Consider the following 26,787-nt stretch of genomic DNA (forward strand, 5'->3'; position numbering starts at 1 on the left):
CTGAAGGCCTGTCTGAACAGCTTTGTGGACTGAAACATGATACAGAAGAGATAATAAAATATAGTGGAACTGGTCCTAGACCAGGAGTCTAAACCCAGGTTCTAGTCTCTGTTCTTTTTGTAGACATTTGATCTTGCAAATTACCTAACATTGGCTGAACCTCAGTTTCCTTATCCTTAAAATAAAACTTCCTGTTTGCCTATGTGGTTTAGATGAGACAATGGGCTGAAAGCAGTACGAAATGTGTAAAGGATTTTACAAATGCAAAATGATACTACTATTGCCTAATTGCTAGTCACATCTCTCCTATATTCTGGGCTATAATATCAGTTCTTTCCTCTTGCCTACGGTGGCAGATCTACTCTCCATGCTTTCCTCTCCAGGTCTCCTCTCTACTCTCTACCCTATTCCACCCTGCCCTGCACCCTGGGAGGCTGACTTGTATCAACAAACTCCCTTGTCTTCTTGATTCCAGCTGTGTCTGGCCAATGGGGAGTACCAGCCAGGAGGAGAAGAGTGAGATTGGGCTGTCTATACCCTGGCACACTGACTGAGAGGTTGCTGGGAATCCCTTGACTGAAGGTCGCAGCTGTTATCAGGGGGTCCTCTCCATATAATTGTCATTCTCTCTCTTTCCCTCTGAGTTCTGGTAACTGCTACCTCCCCTCTCTCCTTCAGGCCTAAGGGTAGTAATGAACCCTATTATTACTATTCCCCAGATACTATAGTATCCTCTGTGGTTTGTCTATATCCTGCCCACACTTTTGTAACTAATCCCCTTTATTAAACTCTACTCAATTTATTTATCTACTTTAAAAGTGTCTTGTGTTTTCTACTGGGATTCTGATGGATGGTACTATCAAACCTCTTTCTTTTCTTCTACCCTCACTTTTTTTTTTTTGGTAGTAAAATATGTATTTACAAAGGAGGGGATATTGTGTAAGGAAATGTACTAAGTTTACAAATATCAGTATTCTGTCCAGCCATGTTGGGAATTAGCTCCTAAGTTACTGTCTCAGAACATCTATAATTAAGTTATATGTCTCTTACCAGTTGAGTAGTCATGTTTTTCGTCCTATCCTTAACCAATGGTTGAGGAACATTTAGAGGTCATGACTCTTGTGCCTACTCTATCCTGCAAAGTTAGCATCCTTGCTAAATTCCAGCAACCTGGGAGGCAACAGTCTGATGCACACTTCAGTCTCTGGTTTGCTGTAAATCAGTTTGCACTCCTTTGCTTCCCTTGGACTCAGTTTGCAGAGAATGAGCTTATATCCTTTTGCTTCTCTTGGACCGGAGTCTCAGGAAGCCTGGGAAGGGGGGTACAGTTAAGCCTCTGGGATTCCACGACAGCTGCCAGCATTCTGGCCCTGGTGTCTCTGTTCATTAACTGTGTCCAACCTGGAATGTTTCATAGACTGTCAGAGCTAGAGAAGAGACCTCAGAAATCCACTAGTCCAGAGGCTCTTAGCTTGAGGTCTATAGACGGGTTTCAGGGAAATGCTTAAACTCCCTAAATTATATGGAAAAAATAGCTATGTATGGGCATATACGCATTTTTCTAGGGAGAGGATCCATAGCTTTCATCAAATTCTCAAAAGGGCTTGTCACACAAAGAAGACATAGACCTCAAAAGGCTCTAGATCAGCACCCTCACTTTACAGCAGAGGAAACTGAGACCTAGAGAGAAAGCAGTGAGTCAGTGGCAAGTTGTAACCTAGAATGTAGATAGACATTAACTTTCTTTTTTAACAAACCTTTCCTTTCCCTACAGAGTTCCAAAGCCATGCCCCTGCTCTGTGTGTAGCAGATATCAGGTAACTGTTAAATGCAATAGATAACTGCAATGGGCCCTACAAGCACACTCTCTTATTTTAATTGACCTTACTAAACAGAACCTGGAGTTGTGTGGGGCCCAGGGCCAACCTTAGAGCTTAATAGTACCAAGGGATCAAGCAGGGTTTTTCCACCCCAGTTCTCTCTGATGAATGGAGTTCTGTCTCGTCCCTGCTTCTCTGAGCCAACTTGTCCCCAGGGCCCTGTGGAAGGGCAGGTGTCAGTCCTGGGCATGTACTCAGCAGCCCAACTCCAGCGCCTCTGCAGCTGTTCTCATCCCTGAGAGGCCCCCAGTGGGAGCTGACACAGACTCTTGGAAAAATGGCAAAGAAAATCTAAGGAAAAAACACCCTTAAGCATTGAAGGGTTGCCAGGCTTTGAAGGGGGCTGGTATTGCCTAGCTCAGGTTATTAAATCACAACCAGCTCCTGGTAAAATAGGGTAGAAAGTCTTATTCCTTCTCATCTTCCCTTGGTGCTCCTCTTTTCTATACCATTGGTATTAATATTTTCATGCTACCCAGAGTCCCCTACTGTGTTTCCTTACTCAGGACTCCGCTGTCTAGAAAATAAGTGCTTTAGGTACTCAGTGTGTGTCAGAGTGAAATAAGCAATCTTGAGTTCTAATATCAGCCCTGTCACTAAATACCAATGTGACCTTCTACAAGCCACCTGACCTTCACGGGTCTTCATGCTTCATTTATTAAAAATGGAGTTGATAAATCAAATTAGGTAATGGAGGTGAGAGCACCTGACAAATGTATAACAGTAAAAAGGGTCATTATGGCCCTTCACCATTCAAAGATAAATTATTGTAAAGGTTGAAAAGAGTAAATTTGAGGGCCAATATCTCAGCTGAGATAGGACTGTTCAGATTTTGGTATAACTGAGTTGTCTGGAGAACATTCTAGAATGGGGTGAGGAGAGTCAACATTGGCTGTGAGGCTAAGAAAACCAGTGGAAGAGTCAGTTGACAGAACACAATCTATTCCTAGAGTCTCTAAGTCCCATGGGGCAAGACAGAAGAAATTAGACACATGGTCAGTGTCCTAAGAAACGGATGCTTTGATGGGTGAAAGAGGGAGAAAGGATAAAACTCATAAAGCGATTGAAGCACATAAAGAACTGTTGTTTTAAAATACATAAGTTGTGAAATTTTTTAAAAAAGGCATCTTTATTTCTTTATTCTTTTGTGCTTAGATGTGTTTTTAAAGAACATGCTTATAGGTAAATCATTGCTAAATTAAGACAGAGCTAGACATTGTTACTATCTGATTACATTGAAACCTATATTAAATAATTACCAGATTAAAAAAAAAAAAAGAAATGGTCTTTAGTCATGGAAAGGATTTACATTGTATTGTTTTTAGGAAAATAATTAGAAAACAAATAGATCCAGAATTTAGTAACCAAGTAAATTTCATCTCTAATGACTTCTTCCATATGATGCAGAGGACAGTGATCACTAGTGGCCTAGAGATAACCTTATATACTGCAATGTCCTTAATTATGAAACTAAGATTTAATTATGGTTTTTAGATTCTTCTTGCTATTACTGATGATAATATTTTTTAAATATGTGACTTTTTACACTTTAACTTAGTGGGGATACAGTGGAGAATAAAATAGATGAGATCTCTATTCTCAGGGAGCCTAGATTCTCATGGTGGTAGCGGTGGTTCTAGTTTAGACTGGGCAATAGGGAAGACCTCTCTGAATAGTAAAATTTGACTTCTGCTTCTGCAATAAAGCAGATTAAGTATTCTAAAAAGATTTCCTGCTATAATACAAGTAAATCATGGATAAATTTTAATAAATATTTTTTATATTTCTCTTTTTTAATAGTTTTATTGATGTATCATTTCACATACCATACAATCCACCCATCTAAAATGTATAATTCAATGGTTTGGTATATTATATTATTAATATTTTTAATTTGGCAAAATATGTATAACATAGCCCTGTGAATATCTGGGAAGAGAACCTTCTAGGTAGAGGGGACTGCAAGAGTGAAGTGGGAAAGGTCTTGATGGGTTTGAGGAATAGAAGGAAGACAACAAGGGCATCTGGAGCAAGCTAGCATATGTAGACTAAGATAATATAGAGCCAAAATAAAAAGTTTAGATTTTATTCTATGATGGGCAGGCTTTGGTGGGTGATATGACTGATTAAAATTGTAAAATACAGCTCTGACTGTTGTATGAAAACCAGAATGGGTATATGTGGGGGGTGGAGGGGTGAGGGAAGGGCATGCTGCCTAGAGTGGACATATGGAGACTAGTTATGAGGCTACTATAGTTTATCTCAGACTATGACAGTGACCATGGAGAGGGAGAAAAGTAGGTCCTAGTCTAAAATGACTCTCAGGTTTGTAATTTGGGCAACTTGGGGAATTATGGTACCATTTTTGAGATAAGGAAAGCTGGATGGAAATAGAATTGGGAGGGGGGAATAAGAGTTTAATCTTGGGCATATTAAGTGTGGGATGCTTGTCAGATAATCAAGTGGAGATATTAAGCAGGCAGTTGGATATATGTGCGTGAAGTCCAAGGGTAAGAAGGGCCTGGAGATAACATTGTGTGAGTTATCAACATATATTAATAGATAGTGAGGGTCTTAGTCTGTTTTCTGTTGCTTACAACAGGCTATCTGAGAGTGGGTAATTTATAAAGAAAAGGAATTTATTTCATACAATTCTGGAGGCTGAGAAGTCCAAAGTCGAGGGGCTGAATTGTGTGAAGGCCTTCTTACTGGTGGGGACTCTCTGTAGTCCTGGGCAGCACAGAGTATCACATGGCAAGGAGACTGAGTATGCTAGCTCAAGTCTGTCTTCCTTTCTTATAAAGCCACCTGTCCCATTCCCTTAATAACCCATTAATCCATTAACCCATTAATCTATTAATCCATGAATGGATTAATCCATGAATGAGGGCAGAGCCCTCATGACCCAATCACTTCTTAAAGGACCCACCTCTGAACACTGCCACATTGGGGATTAAGCGTCAACGTGGGTTTGGGAGGGGACATTCAAACCACAGCAGGGTGTTAAGCCTTGGAACTGGATACAATCACCTAGTAAATATATGTAAATAAAGAAGAAAAGAGCTCTGAGAACTGAGCACTGGGGCTTACAGATATTGAGAGGTCTGGAAGAGAAAGAGAATCTAGCAAAGGATATTGAGGTAGGAGGAAATTCAGAAGACTGCTGTCTCCCAGAAGCTAAGAAGCGGAAGTGTTTAGGACTTGCTCAACTTATGTCCAGTGTTGCTGAGGGATTGGATAATATGAGGCCAGAGAAGTGACCATTGGATTTCGACACCATGGAAGTCATTGTTGACCTTGACAAGAGATGTCTTGGTAGAGCAATGGGGATGGAAATCTGATTGGATTGGGTTGAGAGAAGAATTGGAAGTATGGAAAACAACATAAGATGCTATAAATGTGGAAGTGTTTTGGAAACAGTAAAAATATTGTACAAGTGCAAGTGGCATTGTTATTTTTTCAGCAGAGATTTTAGGGAAATTCAGGGCATTGAATAAAAAATCTGTGCCAAAAGACACACTGCAGAACCAAGGAACTTCTTGCCCAGGCAAAAATGTTCGCGTGAAAAACCCACAAGTAAGACTTCAAGATAACTCCAGGAAAACATGTTTAATAAGAAAGCCAGAATTGTCTTAGAAAAATTGCCACAGCTCACCAAGCCAACTCTGTGCCGACCTCTGACTGGAGCCAGTATAAGGCTGGCAGGCAGGAAATGTTCCAGAATGAGAGTAGCAGTAACTTTTAGAAAAAGCCTCATCTGTAATGTTTACTAAATCTTTCATTAACTCATTTTGCAAAGCTTGCCAGCCACTCTCCACGGGAAGTGCACATTGTTGGCAAGACTGAAAAAGCAGTGCGGTTTGTCTTCCTTGCCACAGGGGTTCCCTCTTCTTCACCACTGGGGCCACCCTTCCCCATAGACACTCTCTGCCCTCCTCTTCACCCTGAATTCCACCAGTAGGCAACTGTATGTTTCGTTTGTGCAGATGGTTAGCAGATGGGTCTGGGCAATTGTCCTGTGCACAGCTTTGGAAGGTCAGAACCTCTGTTACTATAGTGGACAAGATGCAATTCTTTTTTCCCACCAAGGTCTGTTAAGAAAATGGCACGTTCCTGCTTCTCTGCCTTTGTTCATGCAGTTACCGCTGCCTGGAATACCTCCTGTCTCCACCAACCTATATCGCACTCATCCCTCAAGACTCAGTTTTTGTGCCATCCTCTCTGGGAAGCCTTCCCCAGTTCATGATTAGAATTGTTCTCTCAGTCTTCTGCGCTTCCCTTGCTCTTTGTGCTTCTAAAATAGTGCTAACAATAGCCTGCCTTGTATTCCAATTATTTGTATAGTTCCCACTTGCTTATTATGCTGTCAACTCTCTGGAGACAGGGGCCCTTTATTGTACATTTCCATATCTCTCACAAAGTTCCTTTGCCCTAGAGGGTGCTTAATGTATCAATATTAGTGGAATTGAATTTTCAATGAAAACGTTTTGCACGTTAAAAGTGAATCTCATAGATATACAAGTAAGACTTTATGTCCCAAGATAACATTTCTTTCCGAATAATTAGGTAAGTGAAATGTAGAATCTACTAGCAGCAGGCATGTACAAGAACTGCCAGTATCTGTAATATGTGGCTGGAGAATCTAATCAAGCTTAAATCAAGTCACACAGTGAATTTTCCATTTGCAGCTGATAGACTCAAACTGCTCCCACACAGTAATCTGTTGTCTCCATTTGCCCATTTGTACGTCAACATTTAAGCCACTGAACCATCCATATAATCTATTGTTCACGCTAATGCACAATCAAGCCGGGCTCCCTTCCCCCAACACCTGCTGGTTTTTTTTTTTTTTTTTTTTTTTTTTAAAGAACAGCATTGAGTTAATGGTTCAATGTTAATGTAAGTTGATTTTATTGATTTTGTGCTGGCAGTTGATTAATTATAAAGATAGGTGTCATGCCTTTGTGTTCTCTTCTCTGAATTAAATATGCAAGTATGACTCATACTGAAGCTGATGTCAGCAAGACCTCTGATCCCTGAGGATGCTGTAAGTGGTATTATAGTGATTGTTATATTTACTACTTCTGCTGCCATTTCATAATGGAAATTCCATCTCCAAAAACCGATTTGGAAAATCAGATATTTGTAGCTTAAGCTAAGGTAGACCTTGTGTCTTGTGTTGCATTACCTCCAAGGAATTTTAAAAAGTAGGTGTTAAGTGAGTGTGAGTTTCATTTGAGAATTATTTCTTATACTCCATTCTTCTCCTCCTCCTTTTCCTTCTTCTTTTTCCTTCTTCTTTCTGTTCTTCCTCCTTCTCCCTTCCTTCTCCTTGTCCTTCTCCATCACATTTTCAGTTTCCAGTTACAGTAATGAATAGGAATTTTCTTGTAAATAGATTTAAAATATGAGCCATAAAGAAGCTTCTTATTTCAATCCAGTAAGATGTTCTAATGCATATCAGGTGTTGATTAGGACAAATGGGAACTCTCCTGTCTAGGCTATATATAAGCCTTTGAAGTCAGGGCTTTAGGAAGATATGTTCTCTTAGGCAATTGAATTGTTTTGTCCTGAATTGAAGCAGGACCCTGAATGCTAGTCCCAACTCTGCCATGAGCCAGCTGTATATCCTTGGGCCACTTTGACTCTCTGTGGCTTGGGTTCCTCATATTTAAGATGGAGAACGTTCTATTCTTCCAACCCTGTAACAAAGATGGGGGGCTGCTGTGTCTCAATACCCAAGGCATTTGGGAAAGCTGGGTATCCACATGCATAATGTGAATTTGTCCGCATTTGGGAGCCAGCAAAATGTGGAAAGGGATCACGCAAGAAACCTGATGCTAAACAGCTGGATTACAACATGAATGTGTTTGAAGCCGGCCACACCACTGTGAGTTTGTCAGAAGCATAGGGGACTTTGCCTTTCTTAGAAGCTTCCCAAAGGAGGGGTTATCCAAAGGCTTTTCCCAAAGCCTGGGTGGGAGTGGAGAGTCTTGGGATTGGAGGAGGGTGGGTCATTGTAACAGCAACCCCCAGAGCAATCTGTGAGTCTTCATTGTCCCACAATAGGATATCATGGCATGTCTCTGAGATGGCAGCTTTCAAGCTTTTAGGTTTTCTTCTTGGGAAGCAATTTCCACAAATACCTCTAAAATGCATGGTCTGATGACTTGAGGGAAGGTTGCTGTGTGAAGTATTTACTGAATTCTTTGTACAGCTATTAGTTGGTTTAGATTTTCTATTTCTTTTTGAGCTGATTTGATTATTTAGATTTTCTTTTAAAAATCTATTTCAGGCCGGGTGCGGTGGCTCACGCCTGTAATCCTAGCACTCTGGGAGGCCGAGGTGGGCGGATCGTTTGAGCTCAGGAGTTCGAGACCAGCCTGAGCAAGAGTGAGACCCCATCTCTACTAAAAATATAAAAGAAATTATGTGGACAGCTAAAATATATATATAGAAAAAATTAGCCGGGCATGGTGGTGCATGCCTGTAGTCCCAGCTACTCGGGAGGCTGAGACAGGAGGATCACTTGAGCCCAGGAATTTGAGGTTGCTGTGAGCTAGGCTGACACCACGGCACTCACTCTAGCCTGGGCAACAGAGTGAGACTCTGTCTCAAAAATAAATAAATAAATAAATAAATCTATTTCATCTAAGATGTAAAGATAATTAGCATAGTTACATGAAGAATAACTTCTGAATTCATAGTCATTTGTACTTTCATGTTCCTGAATTTGTGTGTTTTTGTTACCTTTCAAAGCCTCTCAATGCTAATCTCTGGTATCTGACACAATTGATTTCATCTTTCTTATTCCTATTTTTCTGTCTTTGTACATCCTCACAAAGCCTCTGAATGTTCCTCCTTCTTACCTCCTTTGCAGGCAGTTTAGGCAGAAACAGCCCTAACTAATTTGTCATTGTATGATAAGCTCTCTACCAGGAACCATGGAAAAGTATAGAGGGCGGTATAAACTTGGTCTTTATATTCAGAAAACTGTGACCCAATGGGGAGAACTAGGTGAGTACCCATAAAATACAGGCAGGTCTTGAAACAAAGTGCTAAATCCTAGAGACCACCAGGAGAGGGACACCCAAGGGTGATGCTTTCCCTACTTGTGAGCAATAACAACAAAAAAGGCAGCTAGTCAGGGTCAAGGGCAACCTTAAACAAGAAGACATGGCAGAGATCTTCAGGGTCAAGGAGGTGGCAGGGGATGAACAATTCAGAGATACTTGATGTATCAAAGTTAGGGGCTCCAGATTTTATTTAGTCAAAGTCCAAAACATTGGTGGGAGGTCAGTAGCAGGGCTCAAAGCCATGTGGCCTCTGTCACTGGATTTGCTACCAGTACAATCTGCAGGAAGCCTATTGAACCAACGGTGCTAGCCACTGACTGGTGTCACTTGGATGTGGCAATCAATTGCTCATGACACTAAATTGAAATGCTCTATTTCAATGTATCTCACCTCATCATACTGTGAGCTCCATGAAGCCATGGCCTCAATCTTATTTATCTTTGTCTCCCCAGTGCATGGACTGTATGTGAGTGCTTTGTATTGCTGAGTGGTTAAAAGGACAGGCTTTGAAGTCAGATAGATCTGTGTTTATTTGGCTTCATTGCTTTCCACCTGCATAATTTACTTATTGTCCCTGGGTTTCAGTTTTCTCATTTCTAAAATAGCAATGATAATAGTACTGACTTCTAGGGTTTGTTGTGAGGGTAAAATGAGGTGACAGATTTGGAAGTGCTTAGCAGAGTACCTGTCACAGAGTAAGCATTCAATCAGTGGTAGCTCTGATTGTCACTGCTGATTGTGGAATGAATGGGTGAGGGACAATTGGACTGAAGAAGGGTTTTGGCCTATTTGATGAGGTCATGACCCAAGACTGGGAAAAGGCTTAATAAGAGCGACCCTGGCAATCCTCTGAGTCTCCTTCCCTTCTCTTGGCATCTCTTGGATGATTGGGAGGCTGAGACAATGGGGATAATCTTTCAGCATCTCTCCCTTTGTGTAAAGCTTGCAATCATTTTGGCTAGGGGAAGAGGGATCAAATTGACCTTGGGTGGGGGATGATGTTTTTAATATAAATATTTTTCTAATGTAACATATGTACCCAGTGAGCTGTAGTTAGTTTGTGAGCACTATGCCTTTAGAAAGCCATTGCTGGCAACTTGAATGGGAAGCTTAGAACAATTAGAGGCTTTGAACACTTTCAAACTAAGAAGTGGGATAAGCATGTTTTGACTCTGTGGTTTCTCCTGGGGTTTCCCTGGTGTGCTGGACTAATTATCAGATGTAATTAGGAAAGCTGAGAAGTGGGGAGACTGTGGGGAGCAGCATACTTTCCCAGGGACCCTCATTTCTTTGTGTAGAAAGGGGGTTGAAGAGACTGTCTCTCTATTGTGGAGAAGCAGCAATGCTTAGGGTGCTAGAGGGCTGGAAGGGTCCTGGGAACATGGCTCTACCAGCAGAAACTCAAATCTTTTGGGACCCATTGTTCTTGATGAAGTTTTAAGTGGTCAACACAGTTTTCTTTTTCTGGTTTCTCAGGAAGGAATGGTATGCTGGGACACCACCAGGGTATTGGCCCATTTTTAGCAAAAGTCCAAATTTTGTGTGTCTGAAGCAGTTAAGAAATGATGTTTAGAACACATGCAGATAAAGAGAGGAATTTCCACTTCTGGGTCAGCTGCAGGATCTATCCACCACAGGCTGCAGAAGATTTTTCTCATCTGCCTTGGCCTAGATCCCTGGCCCCAGAGTTGGGCCAGGAGCACTGTCTTTGAGGCTCTGAGAAAAGATAACATTTGTAGGGCCATCTGCTGGCTGACTTTTTTTTTTCAGAGGGGGGCATTCCATTTGGACATAGTCTCAATTTACTCTTGATGCAATAGAAACAAGACTACCACACATGGAACATGGAAAGACAATGGCATTCAGTGTATCATCACTCACTAGGGGTCATGGTGCAGATTTATGAGCATGGTAGATGTTTTGAGAAAAAGGAGATCCCTGGGAGCTGGAGATGATGGTTTATATATGAAGTTTTTTGCCCTGCCAACATGGTGTGAGGTTTGTTGTCACAAGACCATCAGATACCAATCCAGTATTTCTACTTTCTCCACAGGTAACCTGTCTCCACGATTTCTTTGGTGATGATGATGTGTTTATTGCTTGTGGTCCTGAAAAATTTCGCTATGCTCAGGATGACTTTTCCCTGGATGAAAATGGTGAGCCTAACCACTGGGTTTTATTGCTCCATTGTTCTCCCTGCTTCTGTCCCTTAGGATTTCCAAGGGATTGTATGGCCTGGAGAACATCCATACATGGTCCCTTAAGGGCAGATATTGTTAGTCTTTCTCCTGTATATTTGGATATATGGGTCACTGAGTGAAAGGATGACTGGATGTCCCAGAGTCCCAGCTTCCAAACTCAATAAAACTCACCATATACCCCAATAGTGACCATATTTCTTGAACCACATATTGTGTCACATGGGCTGACAGGTACAATCAGACCATAGGAAGGAACATTTGGAGTCAGACTTGGATATTGTACATATACTTTTTTTTAAGTCAACATCCTCCAGCTATTTGGCTCATAATGATGGTTCCATTTTAGAAAGATTTTTCTACTGTATTCTTAGTGTCAAACCCCTTGCTACCCCATTCTCCTGTTTTGTGATTCGGGATTCCAGAGGGTTGTTAATCTTAGGAAGGAGCTAAACATATTCCCATCTCCATTTGCTTGAGTCCAAGCTCCAGGTATAAATTAAAGGTGAATTAGCTCACACAGCAACAGGGTTAGGATGGGATCCTGATGAAAAGACACATTCAAAACATATTTCCTACTTTGGACGAGTAAAGTGTGAGAAAAACAGAGGGAGTTTTACTAATATAGACTTTACAAACAACTCAAATGACAAGGACCCTGAAACAGGTGGCATTTCTACTGTGTTCCCTTTTGGAAGAGGCAAATGACAATAGAATAACTAAGCAAAACTCAGGTTATGTCTAATTTCCTACACCTTCTACATCTCCAGCTCAGGACTGTGATCACTAAAGTTCATCTACCAAAACAAGAAATGAAACAAAAATGAGCATTCTGCTTAACTCAGTTTCCTAAAAAACTCAATTTACTGGAATAGCTCCCCAATCTTTCTAGTTAATTTATATTTCAATGTATTTTTTTAAGTGGGAGACAACAAAGAAGTGTCTAAAGAGGAAAGACCACCCTGTACCCAACTGTTTGATCCCACTTTGCACACCACAGCACAAGGTTGGAAAATCTGTAGTGGGAAGAACACTAAATTGGGACTCGGGGGACTTGACTTTTAGTCCTTGTTCTGCTACTTTCTTGCTTTGTAGCCCTAAGCAAGAGGCTTAAGCTTTTTTCAGCAGCAAAATGAATATAATAATCCCCCTAAAAATTAGCACTTTCGGTGCCCAAAATTACCATAGTAGGGTATGCTGAGTAACCTACATAGAAAGGGTAGCCATATGTGTCAGACCAGGGCTAGGGCAAATGCAAGAACATTTGGCAGACTCTCCTACACACCCACAACCTTTCTTGAGTTCTGAGTGGCAGAGTCATTAATTCATTAAGCCAGCATAAGGGATTATTATAATGTACATTGAAAATAAAAAAAGAACTCTAGAAATGCAAGATGGTGGTGGTGGTAGTAGTGTTTATTTATATAAAATGACATGACATCCATCATGTGCCTATCACAATGTGTGGTATGTAATAGACAATAATGGTAGCTTCCTCCCTCTCCTTTAAATTACTCATGGATGTTTCATCTGTGTGGCTTCAGCCTCTGAGCTGTCAATCTCTACTCCAAAGAAATTAATTAAACATTATATCAGTAGCTACTATTCTGGGACATGGCTAAGTTGTGCACAAATTATTGAGTTGACTATTTAATTGCCTGCTTGATCTGCTTTTGGACTTCTGCCCTTGTTTCTGTAATCCAGGGACTTAAATACCTAGCTTTGCTCAGGTGACTTCTGGAAGTTTCCCCCATACCTCCTTTCCCAGAGCCATAGTTCCTAAAAACAATGAGGACCACCTTGTAGTCCTGAGCCACTTAGATGCTTTGGCCTGTGGTGATTATTTCAGTTTGCAGAGGCTGGTAACATGCTGTCTCTCAGTTTTACCCTCTACTAAGCTGTCTGTGTCCTTTTGCCCCAGAATGCCGAGTCATGAAGGGAAACCCCTCAGCCACAGCTGGTCCAAAGGCGTCCCCCACGCCTCAGAAGAGTTCAGCCAAGAGCCCTGGCCCTATGCGCCGAAGCAAGTCTCCAGCTGACTCAGGTAACGACCAAGACGGTGAGTGCTTTTCTGCTAACTGTGCACGAAGACTTCATTTAAGGAGGCTGATGCCCTCTGCATGCAGAGGAACGAGTTCCTCATGAACACCACTGTGTCTCCATGAAAACCAATCCTATCAATTCAGAGATTAAAACAGTTAAACTTGTTTGGAGTCATGGAGGCAAAGCCATAACCCTTATTCTACTCAAATGGATGCAAATTAGAAATCTGGCCCATTTGCCATGCTTGCTGTAATGCTTATTGTCATGGTTGTCATCATTGTCATCGTCTTCAACATCATCCAGCAAAAACATATTCAATGAAATAATCAAGTCAAACATGAATTTGAAATTGAAAATTTGAATCAAGAACAAGAATGTAAAAAATGATGCCCAAAAGTGTCAACAGAATTGACATACTTGAGCTTCAGATTTGACTGTGAACTAATTAGAAGCCAAAACAAAAAGGGAGACAAGTATACCATAAATATATACAGTTTTAAAAAAGGGATACAAGGTAACTTGCCTTGGGGGGAAGGAGGTGGGGAGGGGCAAAGACCTATCTAACAGATACAATGAATACTATTGGGGTGATAGGCACAGTTATAGCCCTGACTCAAGAATTACAAAAGCTATTCATGTAACAAAAATATTTGTGACCCCTTAATATTTTGAAATAAAATTTAAAAATAAAAAATTAAAAAAAAATAAAAGATAGTTGCCTCACTCTCACAGTGGGAAAAGAAAGCATAGACCAGGTTCTGAAAGGAAACAAGGAGATTTGTCATATAAGATTTTACTTAGTGGATAGTGAGTTATCTAAAAAATGTGGTCTATGGATCACTGCCAACCCATGAACTATTTGTTATCAGCCAGTCTGTGGGAAGATTAGAAGCTTGTGCCAAATGTAAATCAACTATGCCACTAAGTAAACCATTTAGTTCAGCTGACTTTTTTTTCAGATCATGATTTTATTGATGAGGGCAGCAATATGTTAATTTATGTTCGGATGCAATCTCCTCTTGGACCAGCAGTTTGAGTGGCACTGATCTAAAAGCCAATGTGTTCCATTCTTTTATTACAAATGTTAAAAATAAAAGGCCTCAGAAGTCCAAGTTCAGAAGCTTAGTAGACTCATGCATAGACAATTAGAATTCTTCACACTAAGGAAATTATATGGGCCAGAAAACTTACACATTTGTCTTCCCAAGGCTCAGGGTTCATCATGAGAATTCTTCTAGCCTGAAAGCCTTGGGGAAGCACAAGGGCCCTTCAGTTTGGGGCAGCTTAAGCAGCCTATTGGCTTTAAAATACTTATGCCTAGTAACACAGCCTGTCTCACACTGCCAGGAGCATGCATGTCACCAACCATCTCTTTATTCTCAGGTCGAGGAAGCTAAAATGTGAAAAGGCAGCCCAGGCTTTTACTACTTCCATGTCTTTGCACATCTGTTGCCCCATACCTGGAATGCCATCCCTCTAATCCACCAGTCTTCTTTGCTTGAAAACTCCTATTCATCCTTCAAGACTTCACACACAGATAGTTGTTCTGTTCCCTGCAATATCATAGCATGTCATTCATCCCTCTGGGGTAATATTCACCACGCTGTGTTGTAAAGTATGTATTTACCTGTCTACTTCCCCAACTAAATATTGAGCCGCTCAAGGTATCATGTTCATTTTTGTATCCTCAGTGCAGAGCACAGTGCCTGGCCCCTAGTATGCTCAAGTAATGTTTGTGAATGAATAGATCCACAGAAGAACCTATTTTACCCAGCATGGTGCTAGAGACTCAGTAAGCATTTAATGACGTTTGCTGAAGGAATAAAAATACATGTGCTTTGGTGGTTTCTTGTTCAAATGTGCAGAAGAGCACATGAATCTATCTAAGCAAATTTATATTGCTGAAACTATAAAGACCTAGGTTTTGACACTGAGACTGAGAAAAAAAATGGACAGTTCTTAAGAAGAGACTTGCAAAAAACACACTTTAAAAACACTTGGTCAAGATTCATAAAGTCTGGCAGTAATTGCTTAGCTAATTATTTTTTAGAAACAGCACTGACTATTTCTGTAATTTCTAACCTGCATTACTTATATCTTTCCATGAAAGAATTTACTCTAAGATGTAGTGGCTTAAAACAAGCATTTATTATTTCAGAGTTTCTGTGGGCAAGGAATTCTGGAGTGGCTTAACTGGGTGAGTCTGTCTCAGGGTCTCTCATGTGGTTGCAGTTAGGGTATTGGTAGGGGCTGTAGTCATCTGAAGGCTCAACTGGGGCTGTAGGATCTACTTCCAAGATGCTAGTACCTTTTATGATTTAGTCTCCAAAGCCAACACTGTCACTTCTCCTTTATTCTATTCATTAGAAACAGTCAGTAAGTCCAGACTACATTCAAGGGGAGAAGAATTAGATTCCACCTCTTCAAGGGAGAAGTATCAAATAATTTGTAGACATATTTTTAAACCACCATGTAACCCATTAGTTAGAAATTCCCAGGTGGTATCAGCTTGAAGTAAATAGATTCTATTTGCAGACTATAGCCAATTGGTTACCCAGCACACGTGAACACAACTACCCATAATTAAACACAGTTTAAACATATATCAAATCACTGATCTCCAACATGCTACTTACAGAATTTCCCTTCTACGAAATATGCACCTCACTGACTCTAAGGTATTAGAGACAGGACAGGAATAGATTAAGACTCAATGAATATTTGTCAAATTGAAAAGAGTTATAATAGATCCCAACCCAGGCTTAAGCAGGCAAGATCTGCTTTTGCTCCTTCAGAACTCCCTCACTAAAGAAAAGGAAAAAGGATTTATTCAAACTCACAAGATAAACAGAGTAACCAATTTAAGTGGGGAGGAGAATTTACTTGACAGGTATTAGCATTACAAACAACTACTGTTCCTACCACCAATCTGAAGTGGTGTTCTCAGTAGAGAGAATTAGAATCTTCATTTACGTTCATTATGTTCATGAACATAAATAAAGCCAAACTCTAGTATATACAACCTTCATGGCAATTTCCAAAATGTTTGGGCTCATCTCAGATGATGTGTTTAGAGCCTCCACATGATTCTAGCCCCCAAAGGCAGGAGAATCCATGTTAGATTACTAAGTCTGTTCCATGGCAGTTTGTTTAGATGCAAGTCCAATGTATCCGCTCAGTGAACATTCCACAGGGGTAAAGCTGATCTCAGGCAAAATGGTACCTTAGGTAAGGTTGGAATTTGATATACCCATTTTCTCTTCTCCACCCCTACCTCACTCAGCACCATTCCAAGTTGGGAGGTGGAGGGGGCTAGTATATGGAAGAGGAGAGGGAGACAACTCTTTAAGAAGACCCAGCCACACCATATCCTAGCTTTGTGATTTGGGGCAAATTTCTTGCCTTCTCTAAGATTAGGTAGATTATTTTCGATTATTCAGAATTTGCATGTCTATACATGAGAGTAATTTTCCATTGTTATCAGTTACTCACAATTTATAGAGTTGTAAAATAGCTCCCACAGAATCAGAATCAGATAACTAGAATGATGAGCTATAGGCAATGCATAGTTTTCATTCGGCATAAATTTCTCCTTATAGATGTTCGAGATTTAAGAAGAAAGAATTATTTCATAAAATGTCAAGATTTTTCTGAGCTGTGTTAGCAAAGGACAGATACAGGCTAATATACATTTAACCAAAGAATAATGGCATTGGTTGGGGCAGAAATTCTTTATTCTTTTCTAAGACATGGTAGTACAACCCTGTTTCTACCCTGTTAGTCTGTCTTAGATCTGGAACTTGTGGATGGATTCATATACCTTCTTCACTCAACCTGAGTAACTAAAGGTTCTGGAAGATAGGCCATTTCCAGGGAATTTTAATTTCCTTTGAAGGCAAAAGAAAGCCCCAAATATTTCTCTTCAGCAGAGACTCAAACCAAATGAAACATTGACTCAGTTCAGGTTCAGTTTAAGAAATGTTTTAATGTTCTAACTCATTAGAAAATATATGTTTGATTCTGGTTTGAACAAGCTTGCTAGATTTTAAAATATATATTTTGTCCAATTCATGGTTCGGTTAACAACTGGGTTAAATTCGATTTAAGGTTTCATATATTGATGTTATTTGGTCTGTAATTTGCACCATAATTTGATTGCTTTTAATTCTTGGTCCTTAAGTTGTCTCTTTCTTGTTCTGCCCATGAATAAATCAAAATCCTTCTACTTTATTCCCCTCAAGTTCAATGCTCACTCCTGCCAATACTGAGTTTACCCCCAATACAATGTCTATTGCTAAGCCTTAAACTCGAGTCAAGGAAGGCTTTGGTTGTCTATATAATATTCCTGTAAGGAGAAAGGAGCTCATTCTCACTGGCCAGAGCTGATGGACTCTTAGACTCCAAGTTACATTAGCCATGTCTGCCTGTAAAGCAAGCCAAAAACCGTGGTAAAGGAATAAATCTGAGCCCAGGAGGCTCCTGTGGGATATATGAAGGAAAGCTTATGCAGTGCCACATTTTGATTAACTCAGGACTTACTATTTTGATGGCCAAAGGTAAGCCTGGCTTCAGAACTAAAGAAAGACATTTCTAGTGTGTCTCTCTTTGTTTACATCTCAGTCATTAGTGTGTTAATTTTCCCTTTATGTAACTTTGCCCCCAATTGAATTGAATTGAATTAAAAGGACCAAATAGCTAGTTGCTGAGAAAGAATCTTTTCTTTCTCTTTCTTTTATTTTTTTTAAGGAGCCCCCAAGGAAGCTAATTACCCACCATGGTAGGCTGAGAGAATTGTAATGTGATAATTAGTTTGCTATTCTTCAACAGTAAGTCATTGTTGTAACAATCCAATGTTCTCCATTTCCCTTCCCCCAGCTCACATTCACCTATTCCTGAAAGTCCAACCTTCCCTGTTTCCAAACGTTGAGAAAGAATCAGCCGGTGAGGTGGCTCATGCCTGTAATCTTAGCACTTTGGGAGGCCAAGGTGGGAGGATCCCTTGAGCTCAGGAGTTCAAGACCAAACGCTGATAAAGAATGGCTTCTCTGCAACCTTTAGAAGGGAAGTTCAAGGGACACAAAACAGCAAGGGGTCCCAGAGGGAAGTGTATCTCAGGGTCCTTTTTTTCTAAACCTAGCAGGCTGCTTTGGTTTGCCTAAGATAGAGGGACCTGGTTGTTCTGATCTTCTTGAAGGTGACTGTCTAGCCTGCTCTGTCCAATAGAAGTATGACATGAGCCACAAATGCAAGCCATATGTGTAATTTTACATTTTCTACTAGTCACATTTTAAAAAGTTAAAAGAAATTGGCAAAATTAATTTTGATATATTTATCAATACGTTCAAAATATAGTTTCAATATGTAATCAATATAAGAAATAATTGAAATGTTTTACATTCTTTGAAATTGCATTGTATTTTACACTTAAAGCACATCTCAATTCTGACTAGCCATACTTCAAATGTTCACTAGCCACATGTGACTGGTGGCTACTATATTAAACAGCACAAAATTACTTTTCTTCTCTAGCTAAGAGAGGATTAAGATAACAATCTTTTACATTAATTAAATGCTGTGCACTTTGCAAAGTATTTCCAAATCCATAACCTCTGTTGTCCCTCATACTAGTACTGTGAATTAGGTTGGAAAAGGATAATTAGTCAGGTTTTTTAGATTGGAGAACTAAGATACAAAGTTTAGGATCTTGGGGTCTTCCCAATGTTACACAACTAGTTAGCACCTAACAGCCAGAATCCAGCTCTCTTGACTTCCCAGCAGGCATTCGCTGCAGTGTCCCACTGACATGAAGCAGGACGTGGAATGTCCAGTCTGGTGATTGAAAAGGTTTTTTTGGACAGTCCTTGTTTCTTGGCTTCCTTCGCCCTTCCCCCACCTCCAGGCTAGGGACTTGGGAAGGCAGGGGTGGAGCCGTGTCTGTGTCGTTCTCTTTGTGCTGCATTGAGCACAGCACCACAAGTAATTAGGTGCCTTTGTTTCCAGTGCTCAGTCTTAGACATCCCATCAGCTCCACTCCAAAGGCAGGCAGTGTCCTTGGCAGAGCTGTGGGAAGAGAAAAACTTCCCTGGCCCCTCCCCCAATCTGATTCTTTCTAAAATCTGCTTAGAAGATGGTTGGAGCAAGCAGTATAGCGGGGGCCACGGAGCACCCCATAGTGCACGGGATATGGTGGTGTCTCCCTACAACAGGGGTCCTATCAGCTTGCTTTGGCCTGAGACTTGTGTTTAAATACAATTAAATCTCCAAAGTTTTGGTGAAGTACTTAGTAGTGCTAGGTGCTATGAGGAAAAGAAATGATAGGAATTCCCTGTCACTAAGAAGTTTATGATTTCTTTGAGAAGCCAGTATAAATGTGAATCTTAAAAAAAATATTTACAAATACTTATATAGTTCTTATTATGTGCCAAGCAACTATTCTAATAACTTTACATGTACTAACTAATTTAATCTTTATAACAACCTTGTGAAGTAGGTACTATTATCCCCGTTTTGCAGATGAAGAAACTGAGGCATATAAAATTTGAGTGACCTGCCCAAGATCACACAGCTATTAATAGTAAGTGCTAGAACTGGGATTTAAACCTAGGCATTCTGGCTCACAGTTGTAACCACTGCACCATTAATGTAGTGTTAATGGTAATGATTTGTTTAAATGCCAAATAAATGAGAGATACAGGCAGTAAGTGTTATTGGAACTATTGTAGTTCATGGGAGAGAGCTCATCAGGGGCTAAGGTGCTAAGGGAAGACTTCATAGAAGAAATGGAACTTGAAGGAGGCTTATATATCAATTGGTAAGGAAATGGCTATTTCTGGCAGGGGGAAAGCATGCAGAGGTGGTGAGGAATATGGCATAGCAGAGTACAGGGAGGAGGCTCTTAAATCTACATCTCCAGTCCCAACCTTTCTTCTGGATGTCAGACCCATGAATGCCTACCAAACAATCCCACTTATATGTGTGTTAGAACCAGTTCCCCTCGGCCCCAGGAACAGAGAAGCAGAGTCACCGAGGCTGCAAAAAGGCAAAGGAGTTTATTGACTAGCTCGAGCTAGGGTCCAAGTCCCAGAGCACCAATGCAGTGGCCTCTCCACAAACTAGGACCCCGCCCTGGGGTAAAGGTTAAGCTTTTATACTTTTCTGTATGCTAGTTTTCACACGACACGTTAGTCTGCCTGCACATGACACGTTAGTCTGCACACGACACACTAGTCTGCACACGACACACTAGTCTGCACACAACATACTGGTCTGCACTCCATCCCCCTTTAGTTTATTTGTTCTTTTAGAAGTGGCTGATCGCATTGGCTCCTGATTGGTTGACTCTAAGCTTCGGGCTTTTCGCGCCGGTGCCAGTTGTAGTTAACATCATTCAGGGGAAGAGGAGGGTCTCCGACGGGGGAAGGGGGCTGTTGTTGCATACCTTCTAGTTTTTGGTTACAAGCGATACTGGGAACACACGCCCTGCACAAGCTGTTCATGCGCTGATCATGTCTTGCCCTTCTTATCTACTTAGTTAGTTGGAGGGCCCCTGGACTCTCCAGCCCTTTATCAGGAAGTAACTTGCGGTTACCTCCCCGGGGCCTTGTTTTCCTTAACTTTAGTGAAGCTTGCCATGGCTCCACTTACACTAAGCACCAAGCCAGGAAGCCATATATACAGAAGCAGAACTAGGCTGTTAGCTTCTCACATCCAGGAAGCCTAGCCTATCATGGAGTTACCCTTGTTCTTATACCTGTTTTTCATTCTGATTAACTATATTTATCAAACAACTAAAAGCAAGCACAGTCACAGAAGCAAATAGCATCAGTTAGAATCAAAGAGAGCACACATTTTCCTACTATCAATTCCTGTTCTTCATGTGCCAAATACAATGTATCTAAATATCAAAAGCACTTTCCCCTCCCAACTCCTTGTCTGACAATAGAATTATCATCCTCCCCAGGTTCAATACTTTGATGCTATTTTTGAGTCTTCCTACTCTAATCCTTTGTGTCCACCATATGCTATTGTTGTTGTTGAACATGTGAACCATCTCCACATGACTCACACAGTAATCTCTTTATTTCTCTGACCACCTGATGCCTGGATTATTCCACAGACTCCTTAGTAACATTTCTGCTTCAAATCTCTGTCCCCTTAACCACGTGGTGTGGTGCCACCACATTTTTCATACTAAAACACCATTTTCATTGTGTTACTCCTCTGCTCCAAAACTTTCAATGACTCCATGTTGTTTATTGACCAATCCCCATGGTAATGCTGAGAGCGTAAAAAGAGAGAACGGGAGAGGGCCAATGGTTATAGTTTGTGGAGCACAACACTAAAATGCAAAAACCAGAAATAATGGGTTTCAACTCTGGAAAACATCAATCATCTAATGCCTTACCAGCTAGCCAAAGAATTAGTCCTCAGACTGTACAGATTGGTATCTCATTTCTCATGGAATGGGATTCCCTACCTTGGTGCCTATGTAATTTATAGTTACTCAATTCTTCCCATTTCTAGTAGTGATGGTAGTCATATCAATAGCAGATACAATTTATTGAACCTATGTGCCACACATTTGGCTAAGCGTTTTATGTGTAGTCTGTCATATAATTATCAAAACAACAATGGAGATATTATTATTCAAATATTACAGGTGGGGAAACTGAGACTCAGAGAGGTTAGGTTAGGCCTAAGATCACCTTAGGAAATGGCTAAGCCAGGATTTAAAAGTTTGACTGATTACAAAGCCTATGTTCTTTCTAAAAATTAAGAGGAGTACGGTTTGTCTTAGTTCCTGCCCTAGAAAAACCAGTAGTGAGCATTGACAACAGGCTTGCTCCACCAGAAACATGTTCTGAGCAGAACAGGAAACAAATTTTGACAGCATTGTCAAGCCTGAGAAAACAATCCTGGCACTTCCATCAACCCCCTTACAGATGTCCTCTTCTTGAGGGAAACTCATCTGTGTCAAAATATTGCAGGATTGGGTACAAGTATTTGTTTTGCAACAGGGAAGACTCTTTCTTCTCCCCTTATTTAAAGGATTCACAACTGCATGCTGTTCAAGACACTGTAGGAAATAGATTTAAAATTCAAATTTTATCTTCTGAACCTACAGTATTTCATAAGCTATGCTTGAATTTGGCTTGAGAATCACCCTATGATCAAATCATTGAAGAACTGTTTCTGGGCTCTTAGTTCTCGTTTTCCTAATGGATGGGTCTGGGGAAAGAGAGGAAAGCTTTTCCATTGAGCAGAAACAATTAGCCAAAGCAATCCAGACACCCACCCCAAGGGCTTTTTGGAACAGATGTGTGAAAACCACAGGATCTGTCTCTTGGCCTTGTTCTGCAGTAAGTTGAAACCACCTTGATTCCACTTGGATGGACTTCCAGAAAAACTCCCTGTTATATGTAAGGAGAAAATGGGGTATCTTTAGACTGAAATGAAGAAAAGCTTGGAGCATCTCAATATGAGAAAAATGAGGAAGTGGCTGAGTTATGTGTGACATCTCCCTCTGCAAGGCATTAGGGAGTTACAGAGCACAAGACAGACAATGAATAACTAAAAGGTCACAGTGGTAGGTATGTGATGTGCTAACTTTAGGGAATTTTGAAATGGATTCTGTAAGTCCCAGAATCCACTACCCTTTTATGCAAGTTATACCCTCTCTGAACGTCTATATTCTTGTCGATTAAAAGGAAAATAGCAATACCTGGCCACCATCTCTTAGAGTTATCAGGAGAATGTGAGTTCATGTATGGTAAAATGCTTTGGAAATAACTGTAGAAATACACTGCGATTATTAAAAGGGCTCTGAAATTATTTTCATGACTTTTATGGTAGACTGGGATTATTTTCAGTAAGCAGTATTTTAATATAGACACCAAATCAAAACCAAGAGACTTGATTTTGAGTTGGGCTCAAGTATTGGGATTAGAATGGGAGGGACAACCAGGACTAAGTGAATGAGTGTTAAATCAGTTTGGTCTTCAGTCAAAGGTTGGGAGAAAAACAGATGCTAAGATGGCCCTTCTTTTTCTGTGTCGTTTTGGTCATATGAACTTGAACCCAGAAAGTATAATGACTCCTTTAACTGGCTACCCAGACAGGTCTATAATTGCTACACCTGGAGCCACTTATGCCCATCTTATACTCAGCTGCATCTTAGTTTCCAGGGATCTGTTCAGCCTCCAGACAAGGGAATCCACAGCCTGGGAGCTCAGCATCAACACTGCCTGGCTGGTAACCCCACTATATCCTTGGCCACACACACCAAAAACTGGACTCTCTTATTGGCCTTTGATAACTAATGCCTCCTCACACACATACACACCTTATTCATCACTCCAGGGAACCCATTTTCCCTCATATATTTAAATCCCTGTAAATGTAGGTAAGGCAGCCTAGTTGTCTTACCAGCCATCCTGTTTGGACTTGTCCTAGTCCATTCTGACAGGAAAGGCCAACAAAGCCAAGGAGCTAAAGATAAGCATGAGGGCAAGGACAGGCATGATCATTCAGAGAAGCCAGTGAGAGTCAAGACTGTGCAGGATCGAGCTTGGCAATTGTGCCGCATAGCTGAAGGGCACCAACTGAGGAGGGTGACAGACAGGGCACAGATACCACCTTCCCAGAGAGCTCTGTGCCATGAGGGTAGTTACATGCCATGCTGGCTGCTCTGTTTGCTATTGTTTCATGACACTGTGTATGATACCCAGCTAGTTCACTGAACGAAAGCAAGCTCTTGCTAACCACTTTCTAATTTAAACCAGATCAAACAGAGTAGAAGCCCCAAAGATGGGTGTCAGTTCTGCTTCTACCTTCTTCCTATTCTTTTCTCTTTTCTCTACCACAAATTTTCCCTCTCCTTTCAAGCCCCAATCAGAAAATTGTCATAGAAAGGAATTTCCTAAACAATTATTAATACTTTTAGAGAGGAAAAGCCTACGTAGCAATAACTCGAAACAAAGACCATATGAGTTTTGGAATCAAAGAGACCTGTGTTCAAATCCTGACTTTGCTACCCCTAACTGGAATGCGTGTATGTGTCTGTGTCTCTGTCTGTGTGCATGTGTGTGTGTGTGTGAGAGAGAGAGAGAGAGAGAAGAGCAGAGCACCTGACCTATCATAGACACTCAATAAACAGTAATTATTATCCTATTTGTATTGATAAGATTTTTGTTGATAAGTGTTTGATACACCTTGTTGGGAAGGGAAAAATGGACTGTACAAAGAGAAGAAAGAAATGAGAGGGTTTGGACTGTGTATACCTAAAAGGTGAGAACAGTGAGGCAAGGCTGTGGTTCTGAGGATGGAAGTGAGCAAAAGAGAGAAGTCATGGAGGGAAAAGACTCTCCCCGCAAAGCACTCCTAAATTGCTGCTGAGAAGTGGAAGCTCAGAGACAAGAGCTAAGGAGGTTTAGTCAAGAAGAATAAAGGAAAATGAGGGATATCAAACAGTGGTGCCATTTCCAGCCACCCTCCAAATGAAATGTGACAGCCTTTCCACATGGATTTAACAATCTGAGCACACACAGTTCATCAGACCCTATTTGCATTATTTCCTGCTGCTGCTTTTACTTGACATTTATGTGAATTGGCTCCAGAATCCATATCAAATGGCACCTTCCCAGATTTTTTTCCCAAAGAATCCACAGACAAAATGTGTATATGAATACATTTTTATCTAGTCTGTAAATGTAGGGGCTCCTTCAGCTTGTACTGAATCTACATTTGCCTGTGCATGTCTACATTTCCTCATGTTTCTGTGTCCATCTTTGGATTTCATTTCATCAGGGAACTCTGGAAAAGTCTGGGAAAGTATCTGCATTTTTTCAACAATGCAGTGAATGGCAGTTAAATTATTAAGAACTAATTCCCAAGATGCTTATTGAATGTTGGTGACAAAATAAAGTCCTTTCTTTACAGATAGCTTAAGATTGATTCTTTGGAGGAGGGGAATGGGGCACATATATAAACATACACATATGTAGAAGATATATTAAAGGCATATATGGAGTATGTATTTCTATACTACCCCTAAACTTATTGGGTGAAAAAGTTTCGGAGGATATTGAGAAAAGAACTGGAAGTTGAAGAAGAGCCTACATATTCAGATCTGTAGCCAGTACGTAGAAACTGACTCACATGCAGAGATGCTTGTGGTTAAGAATTTTCCACATTTTGGCAAGGCCAGTAGGCTCATTCTTAGCTAGATAAGTGTGTAGGTTAAAAAAAAAAGACAGTTTTAATTCTGGGGGTATAGTAGCCACTCTTTTATAGGGTGGCTAACAAATGTTGGGAAACTAGGATCTGTGAAGTATACAGTAATCTTGTAAAACAAAATGCTAGAGGAGACTTACCTGGGGATGTCCACATCTGTTAGACCTCATGGCTGAGGTCGGGGCTATTTTGGAAGACTTCCATTGTGTCAGCTCACACAAGTCTCCAAGATTGCTTCTTGTCTGGAATGCTAGGGGACAGGTCCTGCTGGGAAAGCCCTCAGGCACTGTAGGTGGCCCATTAACTCTTTCAACTATTAACTCCTTCATTTCCTTCAAAGAGTAATTGACTGCTTTGCCCCATTGTGGCTCCACAGACTCTGGCCTTTCCTAAAGTGCATTCTTTATTCACCAGTGAGCCTAGTGCCTTGACAAAGTCTACCTCTCACATTCTCAGTGCTGTTTGGCACAGGTCATGTTATTCTTTGAGTGGCTTACATGGTATGTAAACATTACACTCTCAGCTTACCTGGCCCTACTGGGTCTGTTTCCTGCCTCCCCTAACCCCTTGCCTTATTATCACCCCTCACTTGGACTAATGCAGTATCTTTGAACCAACCTCCTTGCTTCTATCCAACCCCCCCCCCCCCCCCCCCCCCCCCCCCCGCCCCACACCAGTCTTTCCTCAGCTGCTGGAGTAATCGTTTTAAAATGCAAATTTGAACGTATCACTTCCAGCTTAAAATCCTTCTGTGACTTTCCTTTTGAAACCAAAACCAAACTTCTTAATAGGCCACACAAAAGGCCCCTATGGTCTGGTCCTTGGGGCTGCAGCTTCATCTCCTTGAACTCCCCGCTGACACCCTGTGCTTGAGCCATTATGAGTTACTTACACTTCTGTAAACATACTGTGTTCTTTCACACCTTCTTGTCTTTGCCCCTGCTGGTGCAATTCTAGTGCCTGAAATATCCTTTCTCTCCTCTCTGCCTGACTAGCTCTGATTCATCTTTTTCTTAAAGGGCTTTACTGAGATTCAATTCACATAACATATAATTCATTAATTCAAAATGTACAATTCAGTGAGTTTTAGTTTAGCCACAGAGTTGGGCAACAATCACCACTATTAAATGCCAGAATATGTTTGTCTCCCCCAAAAGAAACCCTGTACCCATTAGCAGACACTTTCCATTTCTCTCCAACTCCTCCCCCTGGCAACCATTAATTTACTTTCTGTCTCCATAGATTTTCCTATTCCAAATTCATCTTTCAAGATTTCTCAGGTGTTGCCTTTTCTTGATTGCCTCCCAGGCCCCTGATTTCAAAGTCTGTCCTTTAGGCTCCAATAATACCCTATGCACA

At 40.8% G+C, this 26,787-nt stretch overlaps 1 protein-coding gene across 1 annotated transcript in view; it reads left to right on the forward strand.

Moving 5' to 3' along the window:
• The window catches only part of DCX (doublecortin), a 90,147-nt gene that overhangs the window by 58,675 nt on the left and 4,685 nt on the right, over window positions 1-26,787 (forward strand). Inside the window, exons 4-5 of the mRNA XM_069464218.1 lie at window positions 11,010-11,112; window positions 13,076-13,213. Coding sequence (XP_069320319.1) covers window positions 11,010-11,112; window positions 13,076-13,213 — 241 coding nt within the window. The remainder of the gene's footprint in view (window positions 1-11,009; window positions 11,113-13,075; window positions 13,214-26,787) is intronic.

The sequence above is a fragment of the Eulemur rufifrons genome, chromosome 30 (genome assembly GCF_041146395.1).
Source record: "Eulemur rufifrons isolate Redbay chromosome 30, OSU_ERuf_1, whole genome shotgun sequence".
Lineage (NCBI taxonomy): Eukaryota > Metazoa > Chordata > Mammalia > Primates > Lemuridae > Eulemur > Eulemur rufifrons.